General features: G+C 45.2%; 2 protein-coding genes across 2 annotated transcripts; one reads left to right on the forward strand and one right to left on the reverse strand.

The window, feature by feature from the left end:
- Window positions 1-696: 696 nt before the first annotated feature.
- TOMM20L (translocase of outer mitochondrial membrane 20 like) lies at window positions 697-7596 on the forward strand. Its single transcript, XM_049770245.1, has 3 exons — window positions 697-741; window positions 3261-3342; window positions 7338-7596. The coding sequence occupies exons 1-3, from the start codon at window positions 697-699 to the stop codon at window positions 7502-7504; spliced, it is 294 nt and encodes a 97-aa protein (XP_049626202.1). The 3' UTR covers window positions 7505-7596.
- Window positions 7597-8749: 1153 nt separating this feature from the next.
- On the reverse strand, window positions 8750-11975 carry TIMM9 (translocase of inner mitochondrial membrane 9). The gene is made up of 3 exons (XM_049770526.1): window positions 11823-11975; window positions 10719-10814; window positions 8750-9269 (listed from the first exon to the last, which is right to left on the reverse strand). The coding sequence occupies exons 1-3, from the start codon at window positions 11859-11861 to the stop codon at window positions 9135-9137; spliced, it is 270 nt and encodes an 89-aa protein (XP_049626483.1). The 5' UTR covers window positions 11862-11975; the 3' UTR covers window positions 8750-9134.
- Window positions 11976-14590: the final 2615 nt, after the last annotated feature.

Here is a 14590-nt window from a genome sequence, read left to right on the forward strand (position 1 = left end):
CATCCTCCCCCGTCGGGTCCTGCATCCTGCCGCCTTGGGACCACCAGCGCCGGCCTGGGGACCACAGCGCGGCCGCCTCGCAGGCGCCCCCTGCTGGCCGGCCGGGCTTGCTGCGCTCGGCGGCGCGCCCAACGCTCGTCCGTCCGGCGGCCCGGCGGCCCGGCCAGCGGCGCGTCCTCCATCCAGGCCCATCCGGGGCCGTGAGTGTGGGGCGCGGGCGGGGGACCCCGGGCCGACGTGGCCGCCGCCTCTCGGTGCCTCCCGGACCTTTCGTTTGCAGGGAGAAGAGCCCGGCAGCGCCCCAGGGCCCGGGACCAGGCCGTGCAGGTTTGCAGGTCCTTGCAGGCCTTGCTGCCCGCCTGCCACGGTGGCTCCTCCTGGGCAAAGGCATCAGCCGCTAAGCAAAGGCCTGCCTACTGCAGACCAACTCGGGGCCGCAGGCAGGGCAGGGCATCGGGGTGTCCTCGCACCAAGCACCCCTGCACTCCCGACTCTGCTTTCTCTTCTCGGGCCACACCTGGCAGTGCTCAGGCATCACTCCTGGTGGGCCTAAGGGGCCCCTACTGATGGTGGGCCAGGGCCGAACCCAGGCTGGCCTATGCCAGGCAAGCCCTCCCCCTCCGCTGGACCGCCCATCGCCCAGGGCAGGCACCCCCTGTTCTCTGACCCCGAAGCCAAAAGGCATCCTTCTTGGAAATGGAATCGGAGCCCAGCAGCTCCAGGCAGTCACCTGAGCAGGACGTGAGCTCATCCCGACTGTGCAAAAGGCATTGAGCCATTCTTGCAGGCCAGGGCAGTGAAGGCCCAGGGAGGGTCCTCCCTTGGACGCAGCCTCTTTCTATGCCTTGGGACAGGTTTGCAAGTGGGTGAAGTCCCTCCCCACGCTGGGCAGAGGCCTAGGCTGGCACAGTGGGAGGAGAGGGGCCTTTTGGGGCAGAGCTGCCTTCATGGTGCCCTGCCAGCCTGCTGCTGCTCTCTCCAGCTGGAAGACAGATGCTGTTTTGTTCCTGGATCTCAGGGCACTGAATGGGCTCAGCACCTGGTGACGATGGTCTTTCTGTGCCACTCTGCTTTATCTGGGGAGACTCTGGATGAGGTGCTGCTGGGTTGTCTGGAAGGCACAGATCTCCATGAGAGGATGGGTGGTGGGCTTCCCAGGGCTCTGGCTGCTTCAATACCATTCCACGCCCGTGGCCGTCTTCACAAGCCAATCTGCAGCAAAGGCACCATGTGTCTTTCTGGACACGATCAACTATGTCAAACTGCCCCCAGTCCTGGGGCCGGAGAGATGGCATGGAGGTAAGGCGTTTGCCTTACATGCAGAAGGTCGGTGGTTCGAATCCCGGCATCCCACAGGGTCCCCTGAACCTGCCAGGAGCAATTTCTGAGCGTAGAGGCAGGAGTAACCCTGAGCGCTGCTGGGTGTGACGCAAAAACCAAAATTAAAAAAAAAACAAAATAAAACTGCCCCCAGTCCTGCTTCTGAGAATGAGGGGACAGCAGCCTTAGCTAACTTCCCGTGTCCAGGAGTGCAGCCACAGACCAAAGTGACCTCACAGATGGAAGGAGTCACTGAGACCTTAACACACTAGGCGAGGGAAAGTTTTGCAAAACGTAGCATTTATTTGCCAAAAAATAAACAACACATGAAACTTTTTAAAATGATTTTTATTGAGACCAATGTGAATTCTAAGTCTTTCACAGTTGTATTTAAGGGACGCAGTGACAGTGAATGAGGGTCCTTCCCACCACCAGTGTTGACCTCCCTCCACCATAGTTCCTGGCATGCCTCTACCCTTAGCCTCCTGGACTGCTAGTGTCACAGGTCCCCTTTGTATATAGCTTGTTGTAGTTTGAGACTCTAGATTCTGTTGTCATTGACTTTGGGTTGGGTATTTAGATCCGACCATTTTTTTTTCCTTTCTTTTCTGTGTGTGGGGATCATACCCAGCTGCGCTCAGGGCTTCCTCCTGGCTCTACGCTCAGAAATCGCTCCTGGCAGGCTTGGGGGACCATATTGGATGCCTGGATTCAAACCACCGTCCTTCTGCATGCAAGGCAAATGCATTACCTCCATGCTATCTCCGGCACCATAGATTCAATCACTTTTTAATCACATGAAACTTTGTTATAGTTAGTTCCATGTACAAGGTCTCCTGTCGCTACTGATATAGAGGCTAAACCTGTCAGATTTGTGGCAAGTGTCCCACCACTTGGGTCATATTCCTGCCTCAATGGGAGCATCCTATGTCTTCTTCATAAAGTGGATTAAAATATAGTCGACAGTTATTTCAAATATCTGAACCCCATTTAAACACTCCATTTCAACAAATCGAGGTGTTCTGTTTTAGTTCTTGGGTTACACCCAGCGGCTGCTCAGGGATCTATACCTAGCTCTCTGATCAGGGGTCACTGAGCAGACAAGACTCTATGCAGTGTCAGAGATCAAGCCCCAGATTGATCAAATCCATGCAAGACCTTAAGCCTTTACTATCTCTCTGTTTCTGAATATGACTTTTTCTGGTCGACCGCTTGACTCAATCGGTTGTTTAGTCTGGGCTTGGGGAGCACATCCTGAGATGCTCACGGCCTATTCCTGGCTCTTCTCAGCAGTGATCCCTAGTGGTGTTCCTGAGCCAAAAGTACAGCTCCATTTTAAGAGGTTGGTTTAATGTAGTCACAGTTACGACCTTTTATACTGATATGGTAGGTTAAAAAGGAATAATGTGCTTTATTGGTTTGCTTTTGATTTTTTGTTTTTATTTTTCTTTATAGAAAAGCAAAGTTAAGGGGCCAGAGAGATAGCATGGAGGTAAGGCGTTTGCCTTTCATGCAGGAGGTCATCGGTTCGAATCCCGGCGCCCCATATGGTCCCCTGTGCCTGCCAGGAGCAATTTCTGAGCCTGGAGCCAGGAATAACCCCTGAGCACTGCCAGGTGTGACCCAAAAACCAAAAAAAAAAAAAAAAATACCTTAGAAAAGCAAAGTTAAATATAAGAACACCTCATTTAATGTCAGGGAAAATAAAAACATTTAATTTCCCAAATGGCTAAGTAGAATTTAAAACCTCTGGTAGCACCCAGAAGTTGTTCCTGTCCTGGCACTGTGGGGCTGCTCCAGCTGTGCCTGCATGCTAAGCATGGCTCCAGCCTACTGAGCTTTCCCTCCTACCCTGAATTTGTGTTTTTAAATAGAATGATTTGACCTGTGACCCTATGCCTTACATTCATTATTCATTGTTACCTATTTTTGAATCTTAGTTGTGGAATCCAGTGTATAGCGAAAAATGGAAAGAACTTTTTCTGCAAGAGGTACAAATAGGAGAATTTTGGTTATCTAGAGGTAAGAGTATAAACATTCTCTTGTAAATAGTTATTCATGATAGTTTATATTCAGGAAATATTTATTTATTGGTATATTAATCAAATAATAAGTTACACATGTTAACCAAATTGCTTCAGTTTCTTTTTTTTTTTTTGGTTTTTGGGCCACACCCAGTAATGCTCAGAGGTTACTCCTGGCTATGTGCTCAGAAGTCGCTCCTGGCTTGGGGGACCATATGGGACACCGGGGGATCGAACCGCGGTCCGTCCAAGGTTAGCGCAGGCAAGGCAGGCACCTTACCTTTAGCGCCACCGCCCGGCCCCATGTTTCTTTCTTTCTTTCTTTCTTTCTTTCTTTCTTTCTTTCTTTCTTTCTTTCTTTCTTTCTTTCTTTCTTTCTTTCTTTCTTTCTTTCTTTCTTTCTTTCTTTCTTTCTTTCTTTCTTTCTTTCTTTCTTTCTTTCTTTCTTTCTTTCTTTCTTTCTTTCTTTCTTTCTTTCTTTCTTTCTTTCTTTCTTTCTTTCTTTCTTTCTTTCTTTCTTTCTTTCTTTCTTTCTTCCTTCCTTCCTTCCTTCCTTCCTTCCTTCCTTCCTTCCTTCCTTCCTTCCTTCCTTCCTTCCTTCTTCTCTTTCTTTCTTTCTTTCTTTCTTTCTTTCTTTCTTTCTTTCTTTCTTTCTTTCTTTCTTTCTTTCTTTCTTTCTTTCTTTCTTTTTTTTTTTTTTTGGTTTTTGGGCCACACCCGGCGGTGCTCAGGGGTTCCTCCTGGCTGTCTGCTCAGAAATAGCTCCTGGCAGGCACGGGGGACCCTATGGGACACTGGGATTCAAACCAACCACCTTTGGTCCTGGATCGGCTGCTTACAAGGTAAACGCCGCTGTGCTATCTCTCCGGGCCCCAGTTTCTTTTTTCTTTTGGTTTTTGGGTCACACCTGGCAGCGCTCCTGGCTCTACATTTAGAAATTGCTGCTGGCAGGCTCAGGGACCATATGGGATGCCAGGATTCGAACCACCGTCCTTCTGCATGCAAGGCAAACGCTCTATCTCCATTACCTCCATGCTATCTCTCTGGCCCTCTTTTTCTTTGTTTTGTTTTTGGGCCACACCTGGTTACTCCTGGCTTTGCACTTGGCTTTGTTTTGGGTTTTTCTTTTTTTCTTTTTTCTTTTTTTAGTTTTTGGGTCACACCAGCAGCGCTCAGGGGTTACTTCTGGCTCTGCGTTCAGAAATTGCTCCTGGCAGGCTCAGGGGCTATGGGATGCCGGGATTTGAACCACAGTCCTTCTGCATAAAAGGCAAATGCCTTACCTCCATACTATCTTTCCAGCCTCAAGGGTTTGGGGTTTTTCCCACCTAACTATCTCTCCAGCTCTAAAGTGCTTCAGTTTAAAGAGAAATTGGGGGGCCGGGGAGATAGCACAGTGGTAAGGCATTTGCCTTGCACGCAGACGACCTGGGACAGACCCGGGTTCTATTTCTGGCATCTCATATGTTCTCCTGAGCCAGGAGTAAACCCTGAGCACTGCTGGATGTGACCCACAACCCAAAACAAACAAAACAATAAGAGAAACTGGGCCAGAGCCATAGTAGCAGGTAGGTTCCTTGCATGTCACTGCACCAGCACCCATATGGTCTCCCGTGCTCTCCCAGGAGTGATTCCTGAGCTCAGAGCCAGGAGTAACCCCTGAACACCACTAGATGTGGCCCCAGAAACAAAGAATAAAAACGTCTCTATCGGGCCTGGAGAGATAGCACAGCAGCGTTTGCCTTGCAAGCAGCCGATCCAGGACCAAAGGTGGTTGGTTCGAATCCCGGTGTCCCATAGGGTCCCCCAGTGCCTGCCAGGAGCTATTTCTGAGCAGACAGCCAGGAGGAACCCCTGAGCATCGCCGGGTGTGGCCCAAAAACAAAAAACAAAAACAAAAACAAAACTTCTCTATCATTTCCTTTTATCAAATTTTGGCTCCACTCTAGTTGAAGTTTGTGTTGTAGTCTTGGATGTGACGAGATGGAAAAGCAAAGTCAAATAAAAGGACTCCTCATTTGTTGTCAGAGAAAAAGAAACTTTCTAAATCACTAAGTAAAATTAAAAAGATTGGAGGCCAGAGAGATAGCATGGAGTTAAGGCATTTGCCTTGCATGCAGAAGGACGGTGGTTCAAATCCTGGCATCTCATATGGTCCCCCGAGCCTGCCAGGAGTGATTTCTGAGCGTAGAGCCAGGAGTGACCCCTGAGCACTGCCGGGTGTGGCCCAAAAACAAAAAGCAAGCAAACAAAAATTACTAGCTCTTTAAGCCCCTATACTTCTGCATTTTACTTTTTTATTTTTATTTTTTTAGTCATACCGGCAGCGCTCAATAGATATACCTAGCTCTGTGCTCAGAAATCGCTCTGGCAGGCTCAGGGGACCATATGGGATGCCGGGAATAGAACCACCAACCGTCCTGGGTTGGCCGCATGCAAGGCGCAAACGCCCTACCGCTGTGCTGTCTCTCCGGCCCCTGCATTTTACTTCTAATACATTCCAATTTTGGGACTTTTTTGTTATTGTTTCTTCTTGGGTTACATCCAGGTTATGCTCAGGGATCACTCCTGGTTCCCTATCTTGATTACATATTAGCTATCTAACAAACGTACTCAAAATCTTTGCAGGTAGGACCCAGATTTATTTAGAAAACCTCCCTAGACTAGGACAAGCATCAATCAGTCCAGTTTTGGGGACTGGTACAAGCCAGTTGTGCTGGGTTTTGCCCCGAACAACAAAAGTTCTGAAAACTACATCTGAGAACTAACCCAGAATTAGTTTTGAAATTATAAATTGGTTTAATTTGGCCCTTTGCCTAAAACAATATAGTGAAAGTGATTCTGGTAGAGTAAGTGGAAGTTCTATCATTAATTTCCACCCTTCATGACTTTTCATTCTTAGTGACTTCACAGAAAATCATCCTAAAACTAATTTAAAAATGTTTAGAAAAGTTCATTAATCTCTTATCTTCTTCTCCTGGACATATACGCAACCCACACAAATCATTCAACTCTTATAGAAAGTATTTTAAAACATGTTTCAAAATCCTATATTATATATGCTACATCATATAATGTATATGTATTAATACATCGTTTTAAATATTGTTTTAAAATAGTATTTAAAAAATTTTCAGCCATAACATTACAGGATTTCATCACTTAAACAGTTGACTAGAAAACTTTACCCCACTCTATATCTAAATTATGTATCTTTGCAGTGTTCATTTTTAAAAACGTGGATGTGTTTTGTTGGTTTGGGGCCACACCCAGTGGTACTTAGGGGTTATTCCTGATCACCTGTACTCAGGTATAACTCCTGGCAGACTTGGAGGACCATCCAGGATGTCACTTGGGACCTTGTTCTGGGTCTTTCCTATGCAGTTTGGGCACAGTGAATTAAATTACTAGCTCAATCTTTTTTTTGGGGGTGGGTGGGAAATGTTTGGCCACACCCAGTGATGCTCAGAGGTTACTCCTCGTTATGCACTCAGAAATTGCTCCTGGCTTGGGGGACCAATTGGAATGCTGGGGATCGAACCGCTATCCATCCTAAGCTAGGGCACGCAAGGCAGACACCTTTACCACTTGCACCACCACTCTGGCCCCAGAAAGTATATTTTTGAGAATAAAAATTTTTGTTGGGGGCTGGAGCAAAATAAACTAAGTACAGTGGGTAGGGTGTTTGCCTTGCATGTGGCCGACCAGGTTTGATTCTTGAAATCTCATTTGGTACCCAAAGTCTGCAATGATCCCCGAGCTCAGAGCCAATAGAAAGCCCTGAGCACCTTTGAGTGTGGCCCCAAACTAAACAATTTTTGGTTTTGTTTGGGGGGGGGGTACACCCAGTGGTGCTCTGGGGTTACCCCTGGCAAGCTTGGGAACCATAGGGATATCAGGGATCCAACCCAGACCAGCTGTTTGCGAGGCAACACTCTGCCACTTTGACTGCTCCGGTCCTAAACATTTTTGCTTGAAACGTATTCCTTTCAGGAGAGCATCAGAGAGGAGGGGAGCATTTTGGCAACGCCCTTTTAGTGTGTGAGGAGCCCCAGGAACTTCTGAGGGTCTTTCAACACACGCTCCCTCCCCAGGTATTTGAGATGCTGTTGCACAAAATCCCCCTTATCTGTCAGGTGAGCACATTTTTGTCTTTATGAAATCATAACAGCATATAACTCTACTGGGCTTTATCACATAGAAACAGCAAAGTACATGTGTGACTGTCCCCAAGTTTTGAGTAAATTCATCTGTCAAAATCCCAGCTTCTGTTCTCACGTGTTTCATCTGAAGAGGCAGCATATTGTAGTCTTGAATTTGTGGTTGCTTTTCATAACATGAAAGTAAGCCTATTTTTTCATGGTCCTTTTGCTAAAATACTATATATTTTGTTTATAATTATGTATGTTTAGGGAATGGGAGCTGGCTCAAAGAGCTGAAATGAATGCTTTGTGTGCAGAGCCCCCAAGGTGGAAGTCACCCCTAAACAAAACCAAGTGTGGCTCCAAAAAAGAATAATTATACATTCAATGTTAAAGACATTTTATATTTTCTCTTTATACTTTGAAAAACAAAATTACTGACTATAGTGTCAAGGCCAATACAGAACTATTTTCTTCTTCCTAGTAGTATGACCAATTACTTGTTTAATTTAGACATATACATTTGGGCCGGAGATAGCATGGAGGTAAGGCATTTGCCTTGAATGCAGAAGGTTGGTGTTTGAATTCTGGCATCCCATATGGTGCCCATGCCTGCCAGGGGTGATTTCTGAGCATAGAGCCAGGAGGAACCCCTGAGCGCTGCCGGGTGTGACCCCAAAACCAAAAAAAAAAACCAAAACCCATATACATTTAACTTAGTGTCCTCATTTAAGTTTAAATGGTTGCCGAATAAAATTCATAGGTCACTAACAGGTATTAACCTATTTTTATTTACCCAGATGTTTAGAATTATTCTAGGATTCATTTTCATTCAGTCATAGATATTACTTAAACTTTGGCTCATTTTTATTATATCAATGATATGTAGTGGCTGAGATTACAATGAACATTACTGTTCGACTTGGAATTATTTATGTTGGATTTTGAAAACACAAAATACACCACGAAAGCAGTAACATTCAACTCATTTGAACATTCCAAGCCAAGATGGGCTGATCCTGAAAACAGATGAAAACAGTTAAGATAACAATGTGTCCTGCCAGGCTGACACAAAAAGGCAGATGAGGCAAGGACAAAGGACTGTGCTCGGGATGCTTGGCAAGTAACTGTTTTATGTATTTACCAGCAATTTGAGGCAGACATAAATGAACAGGAGCACGAGGATGAGCCTGACTGAAAAACATTTCAATGCACCCAGAATCCAGTCAGAATACTACGCTATAGAGTACAATAAACAACTGCTCGGTAATGTTTTCATTTATTTTACTTTTAGTAATAAAATGTTTTTACTATTTCACACATGATTGAACACACATTTTGCTTTAAAATTAACAGTCACAATCGATAAAACAATGGTTTATTTTTTTGAATCAAGTGACCAAGCTGCTGACTTTGTTGCTAAGGCCTCCACAAATGTGGCATCTTATTTCCAATGAACAGTAAGACCTTCCGATCATTCCCGGCAGATAAAATGTTGTGTCTCCAGTGGTTCCCAGGTGCCAAACAGTCTTGGCAGATGGTTTCCCATCGCTACGACCGCCTTCAGGGGATTCTGTCGGTGGATCCCCATTTCCAGTGCGATGGCTCTTGGCAATCTCCCGCTGAAAGTCCACCAGCCGGGACTTATCTACCGCGGTTGGCCAAGGAGTCCTGCTTTGGCCGCCAAGGCTTCATTCTGCTGAATATGGTATTCCTGAAACCTCATGGATATTCGTTGTGTCATTTTTAAATATTTCTGTAAGCAATGTTCTGAACAGGTGGTCTAAAAATAAAGAGCCAACATAAAAATATTAAAATAATGCATGTATTTTAAGAACAGCTGATTCTTTCCTTTTCTTTGAATAGATCTAATAGTTAGATATTAAAGGCCACAGTTTTTTTTTTTTTTGGGGGGGGGCCACACTTGATGGCGCTCAGGGGTTACTGCTGGCTCTGCACTCAGAAATCAATCCTGGCAGGTTCAGGGGACCATATGGAATGCTGGAACCTGGGCTGATCGTATGCAAGGCAAACACCCTACCCTAACCCTATCCTGCCCAAAAGGCAGCAACTTTCAATCATTAAGGTTTTGCTCAATTACAAGATTATCTATTTAATGCCTCAGTTTGTAGTCCTGAGGGACTTACATTATACAGAAGTAAGTCAGTCCCTATACCCCAGACTGCCTTCAGCAAATTTCTTTTTCTGTTTTTTTTCTTTTCTTTTCGGGCCACACCCATTTGATGCTCAGGGGTTACTCCTGGCTAAACACTCAGAAATTGTCCCTGGCTTGGGGGGACCATATGGGATGCCGGGGGATCGAACCGCAGTCCTTCCTTGGCTAGCGCTTGCAAGGCAGACACCTTACCTCTAGTGCCACCTCACTGGCCCCCACCTTTTACTTTTTAATAATATTATTTGGAATATCTCAGTCTTTTTCATATAACGAGCACTCATTGATTGATGGTTCTATCTGAAGCAGTTGCTATGTATCAGCATCTTCTATAAAAGGAAGTAGTTGGGGGGAGGGACACACTGGCTAGACCTCAGAGCTTATTCTTGGCTGTGTTCAGGGATCATTCCTAGTGGCTGGTGGTTGGGGGATTGAACCCAGGTTGGCCACAAGCAAGTGCCTTACCTACTGCACTACCTCTCTGGCTTTAAGGAAATCATGTTAAGTTACACTGAGCCTTCGCAAGGAGTCACTTGGGAAATTAAAACTTAGGACTTCTCATAGGTTCGAATTAAGAGTTCGCCTACTGCAGTGGCAGAAAAGCCAGGCTAGGGTTTTCTTGTCAGGCCATCCCTCTGAAAGCTAATTAGTAATTTTTTTCTGTTCATACCACACCCAGTGATGCTTTGGGGGTTACTCCTGGCTCTGCACTCAGGGAATTACTCCTGGCAGTGCTCAAGGACAATAGAGGATGACCAAGGTAGGACCCAGGTTGGCCATGTGTAAGGCAAGTGCCCCACCCACCATCCCTCTGGCCCCAAATTACTAAGAAATTTTGCTACAAACAACCCAGCAAACTTGAATTTGACTATAAAAAGTCCATTATAAAGAGACATTAAAATAGTCACCATTAAACCCAGGGGCCTTGACTGCTCTAGTGACGTAAAGCAATAGCTTAAGCTTCTGTGATAACAAGGTACAAGTCAAATGCTTAGGGGATTCCATTCATATTGTTCTAAAGAAGCTTGGAGAACTTTTAATGGGCCGAACTTTCCATACCTCTTCAGGTTTTACTTCTCTTGTTGTGAAGTCTTTAACACAGTCCATAAAGCATGTTTCTGTAAGCTTATTGTATGTCCCAAGAAATTCCTTAAACTAGAAACAAACCAGAAGATTAATATTTGACTTTTATTTTTTATTTTTTTTGGTTTTTCGGGCCACACCCGTTAGATGCTCAGTGGTTACTCCTGGCTACGTGCTCAGAAATCGCCCCTGGCTTGGGGGGACCATATGGGACGCCGGGGGATCGAACCGTGGTCCTTTCCTTGGCTAGCGCTTGCAAGGCAGACACCTTACCTCTAGCGCCACCTCGCCGGCCCCAATATTTGACTTTTAAAACAAAGATTTTTTTTTTTTTGGTTTTTCAGGCCACACCCGTTTGATGCTCAGGGGTTACTCCTGGTTAAGTGGTCAGAAATTGCCCCTGGCTTGAGAGGGACCATATGGGACACCAGGGGATCGAACCGCGGTCCTTCCTTGGCTAGCGCTGGCCCCAACAAGAGTAACATTTCTTTTTTTTTTTTTTTTGGTTTTTGGGCCACACCCGTTTGACGCTCAGGGGTTAGTCCTGGCTATGCGCTCAGAAATCGCTCCTGGCTTGGGGGGACCATATGGGACGCTGGGGGATTGAACCGCGGTCCTTCTTGGCTAGCGCTTGCAAGGCAGATACCTTACCTCTAGCGCCACCTCACCGGCCAACAAAGCTATTTTAAACTGTCATTTGGCTGAGTATTATTTACTAAATTATCTGAAAAATGATTATGTTTCATATTAGCTGATAAGCCATTTCTTTTTTTTTTTTTTTTTTTTTTTTTTTGGTTTTTGGGCCACACCCGGTAACGCTCAGGGGTTACTCCTGGCTATGCGCTCAGAAGTCGCTCCTGGCTTGGGGGACCATATGGGACGCCGGGGGATCGAACCGCGGTCCGTCTCCTAGGCTAGCGCAGGTAAGGCAGGCACCTTACCTCCAGCGCCACCGCCCGGCCCCTGATAAGCCATTTCTAAAATTAAACAGTTAATGTTGGGGAGGACATTGATGGCTATTGTTGTATCCAGAGATTTTAAAAAATATTTTGCCAACTATCTTCCTTTCTTTTATCTTACCTGTTTTATCTGATCAGATTCTGGCATTTGTGCAGCCATATTTTTTTGGTATGTATGTTAGTTACCTGTTTAAAAATAAAAAAGAATGTCAATCTGTAAACCTAGATGAAGAGCTAAGCAAATAGTTTATACAACAATAAAGAAAAAATAGTTCATAAAACAAAAATGAAGCAGTTTATCTAAAATTATTGTTTATATTTTATAAATGCTGCTTCTACTTTTTTTTTGAATTTTATTTCTTTCTGGGTCACACCCAGTGATGCCCAGGGCTCACTCCATGGCTCTGTGCTCAAGGATCACGCCTGATGGTCCTTAAAAGGATCACATGTCGTGTTGGGCATTGAACCCAGGTTGACCACATGCGAGACAAGCACCCTACCTACTGTACTATCTGTGCCCAGATAAATCGCAAAAATCACTTTTACTGATTTATTTATTAGAGGGGTCACACCCAGCAGTACTTCGAGGACACTGCAATACAGAGATTGAACATGGGCTCCTGCACATAGTAAGCACCTATTATCTGAGCTATGTCTCTGGCTTCTAGGTTACTTCTTTAAGTCCCACTGCTAGAGGACCAGGAACTGGGAGACCAAGAACTGTTGTCTTATGTCATTATTCTGGTTATTAATTACTGGTTGCTAATGTAACTTCAATGTACTTTTTGACATAAATGCAAAAATTCTAGAGTTAATATTATCACCTCAGTCTTGGTAATAAAAGATTCAGAATTTGGGGCCAGAGAGATAGCACAGTGGGTAAGGGTTTGCCTTGCATTCAGTTGACCCGGGTTCTATTCCCAGCATTCCATGTTCCCAAGCACCGCCAGGAATGACCCCGAGCACAGATAGGTATGGCCCAGAAACCAAAGGGACCAAAGGTGGTTGGTTCGAATCCCGGTGTCCATATGGTCCCCCATGCCTGCCAGGAGCTATTTCTGAGCCGACAACCAGGAATAACCCCTGAGCACCACCGAGTATGAACCAAAAACCAAAAAAAAAAAAAAAAAACAACAAAACAAACAAACAAAAAAATAATTTTAGAAGGGACCAGAGAGATAGCATGGAAGTAAGGATTTGCCAATGCATGGTGGTTCAAATCCCAGCATCCCATATGGTCCCCCGAGCCTGCCAGGAGTGATTTCTGAGCACAGAGCCAGGAGTAACACCTGAGTGCTGCAGGATGTGACCCAAAAACAAACAAACAAAAAGAATTTTAGAAGCTGGAGAGATAGCATGGAGGTAGGGCATTTGCCTTGCATGCAGAGAAACGGTGATTTGAATCCTGGCATCCCATATGGCTCCCCGAGCCTGCCAGGAGCAATTTTTTAATTTTTATTTTGACCAAAGTGGATCACAAATCTTTTCTTTGTTTTTTTGGGTCACACCCAGCAGCTCTCAGGGTTTACTCCTTGGCTCTATACTCAGAAATCGCCCCTGGCAGGCTCGGGGGACCATATGGGATGCCGGGATTCAAACCACTGACCTTCTGCATGCAAGGCAAATGCCTTACCTCCATGCTATCTCTATGGCCTCACAAATCTTTCATAGTAACATTTTAGGTACATAGTGACAGTGAATCTTTTTTTTTGGGGGGGGTCTCACCCCACAGTGCTCAGGGGTGACCACAGGGTGTGACTTCTGACTCTAGGTTCAGAAATCGCTCCTGGCAGGCTCGGGATGCCAGGATTCGAACCACCATCCTTCTACATGCAAGGCAAACGCCTACCTGCTAGGAGTGATTTCTGAGCACAGAGCCAGGAGTGACCCCTGGGCACTGCTGGGTGTTACTGCCAATCTTTTAAAAGATTCATGGGCTGGAACAGTGATGCAAGTGGTAGGGCATTTGCCTTGTACACGCTAACCCCCAAGCCAGAGCAATTTCTGAGTGCGGAGCCAGGAGTAACCCCTGAGCTGCTGGGTGTAGCCCCAAAACAAACAAATAAACAACAAAAAAAAGAAATAGAATTAAAAAAAATTCTACAATAGTCTTTCTTGGTGGGATATGTGTGGTAACAGAGAAAACTTAGGCTGGCCATATACAAAGCAAGTGTCCTGTCCACTGTATTCTCTCTGGTCCTCTAAAAGATTCTAAAAAGATGTTGTAGGAAATATATAAAGATAAGTTGTTTTTCACTTCAGCTGTATACATGGTCCCCATAAAACCCAAGAGCAAGCTCCGAGCTGAGCTAGAGGAGTGTCTCACCTCACCAAGCACTGAAGAGTGTGGCCCAATTCCCCTCAGTCAAAAAGAATGATCAAGGTGGCTCATCAGACTTACAAACACGTGACAATTGTGAGTCAACTTGGGAGGTCACAACAAAGTGAAATAACAAATTCAAAAGCCTTTCTGGTGGCTGGAGCGGTAGTGCAAGTGGTAGGGCATTTGCCTTGCATATAGAAGGATGGTGGTATGAATGCTGGCATCCCATAAGTTCCCCGAGCTAGGAGCGATTTTTGAGTGCAGAGCCAGGAGTAACCCCAAGTGTCACTGGGTGTGGCCGAAAAACAAACAAGCCAACAAACAAAAACACACCAAAGGCTTTCTGAATTAACAGGATTTTCACATATCCTAAATGAAGATCCCAGGCTCACTTAATCCAGAAAAATGTGCTATCAATTATTTATTCTCTTTGACAATTAAAAAAAATGAATGCACATCCCATATAAAAATCTGTGTGAAATAAAACTGTTTAAAAGAGAAATTAAACATTTCTGACATAAAACAAAGGAATAATGAATGCCAATCACGGACGACGTAGACTCATC

This window comes from Suncus etruscus, chromosome 3, assembly GCF_024139225.1.
Source record: "Suncus etruscus isolate mSunEtr1 chromosome 3, mSunEtr1.pri.cur, whole genome shotgun sequence".
NCBI classification, from domain to species: domain Eukaryota; kingdom Metazoa; phylum Chordata; class Mammalia; order Eulipotyphla; family Soricidae; genus Suncus; species Suncus etruscus.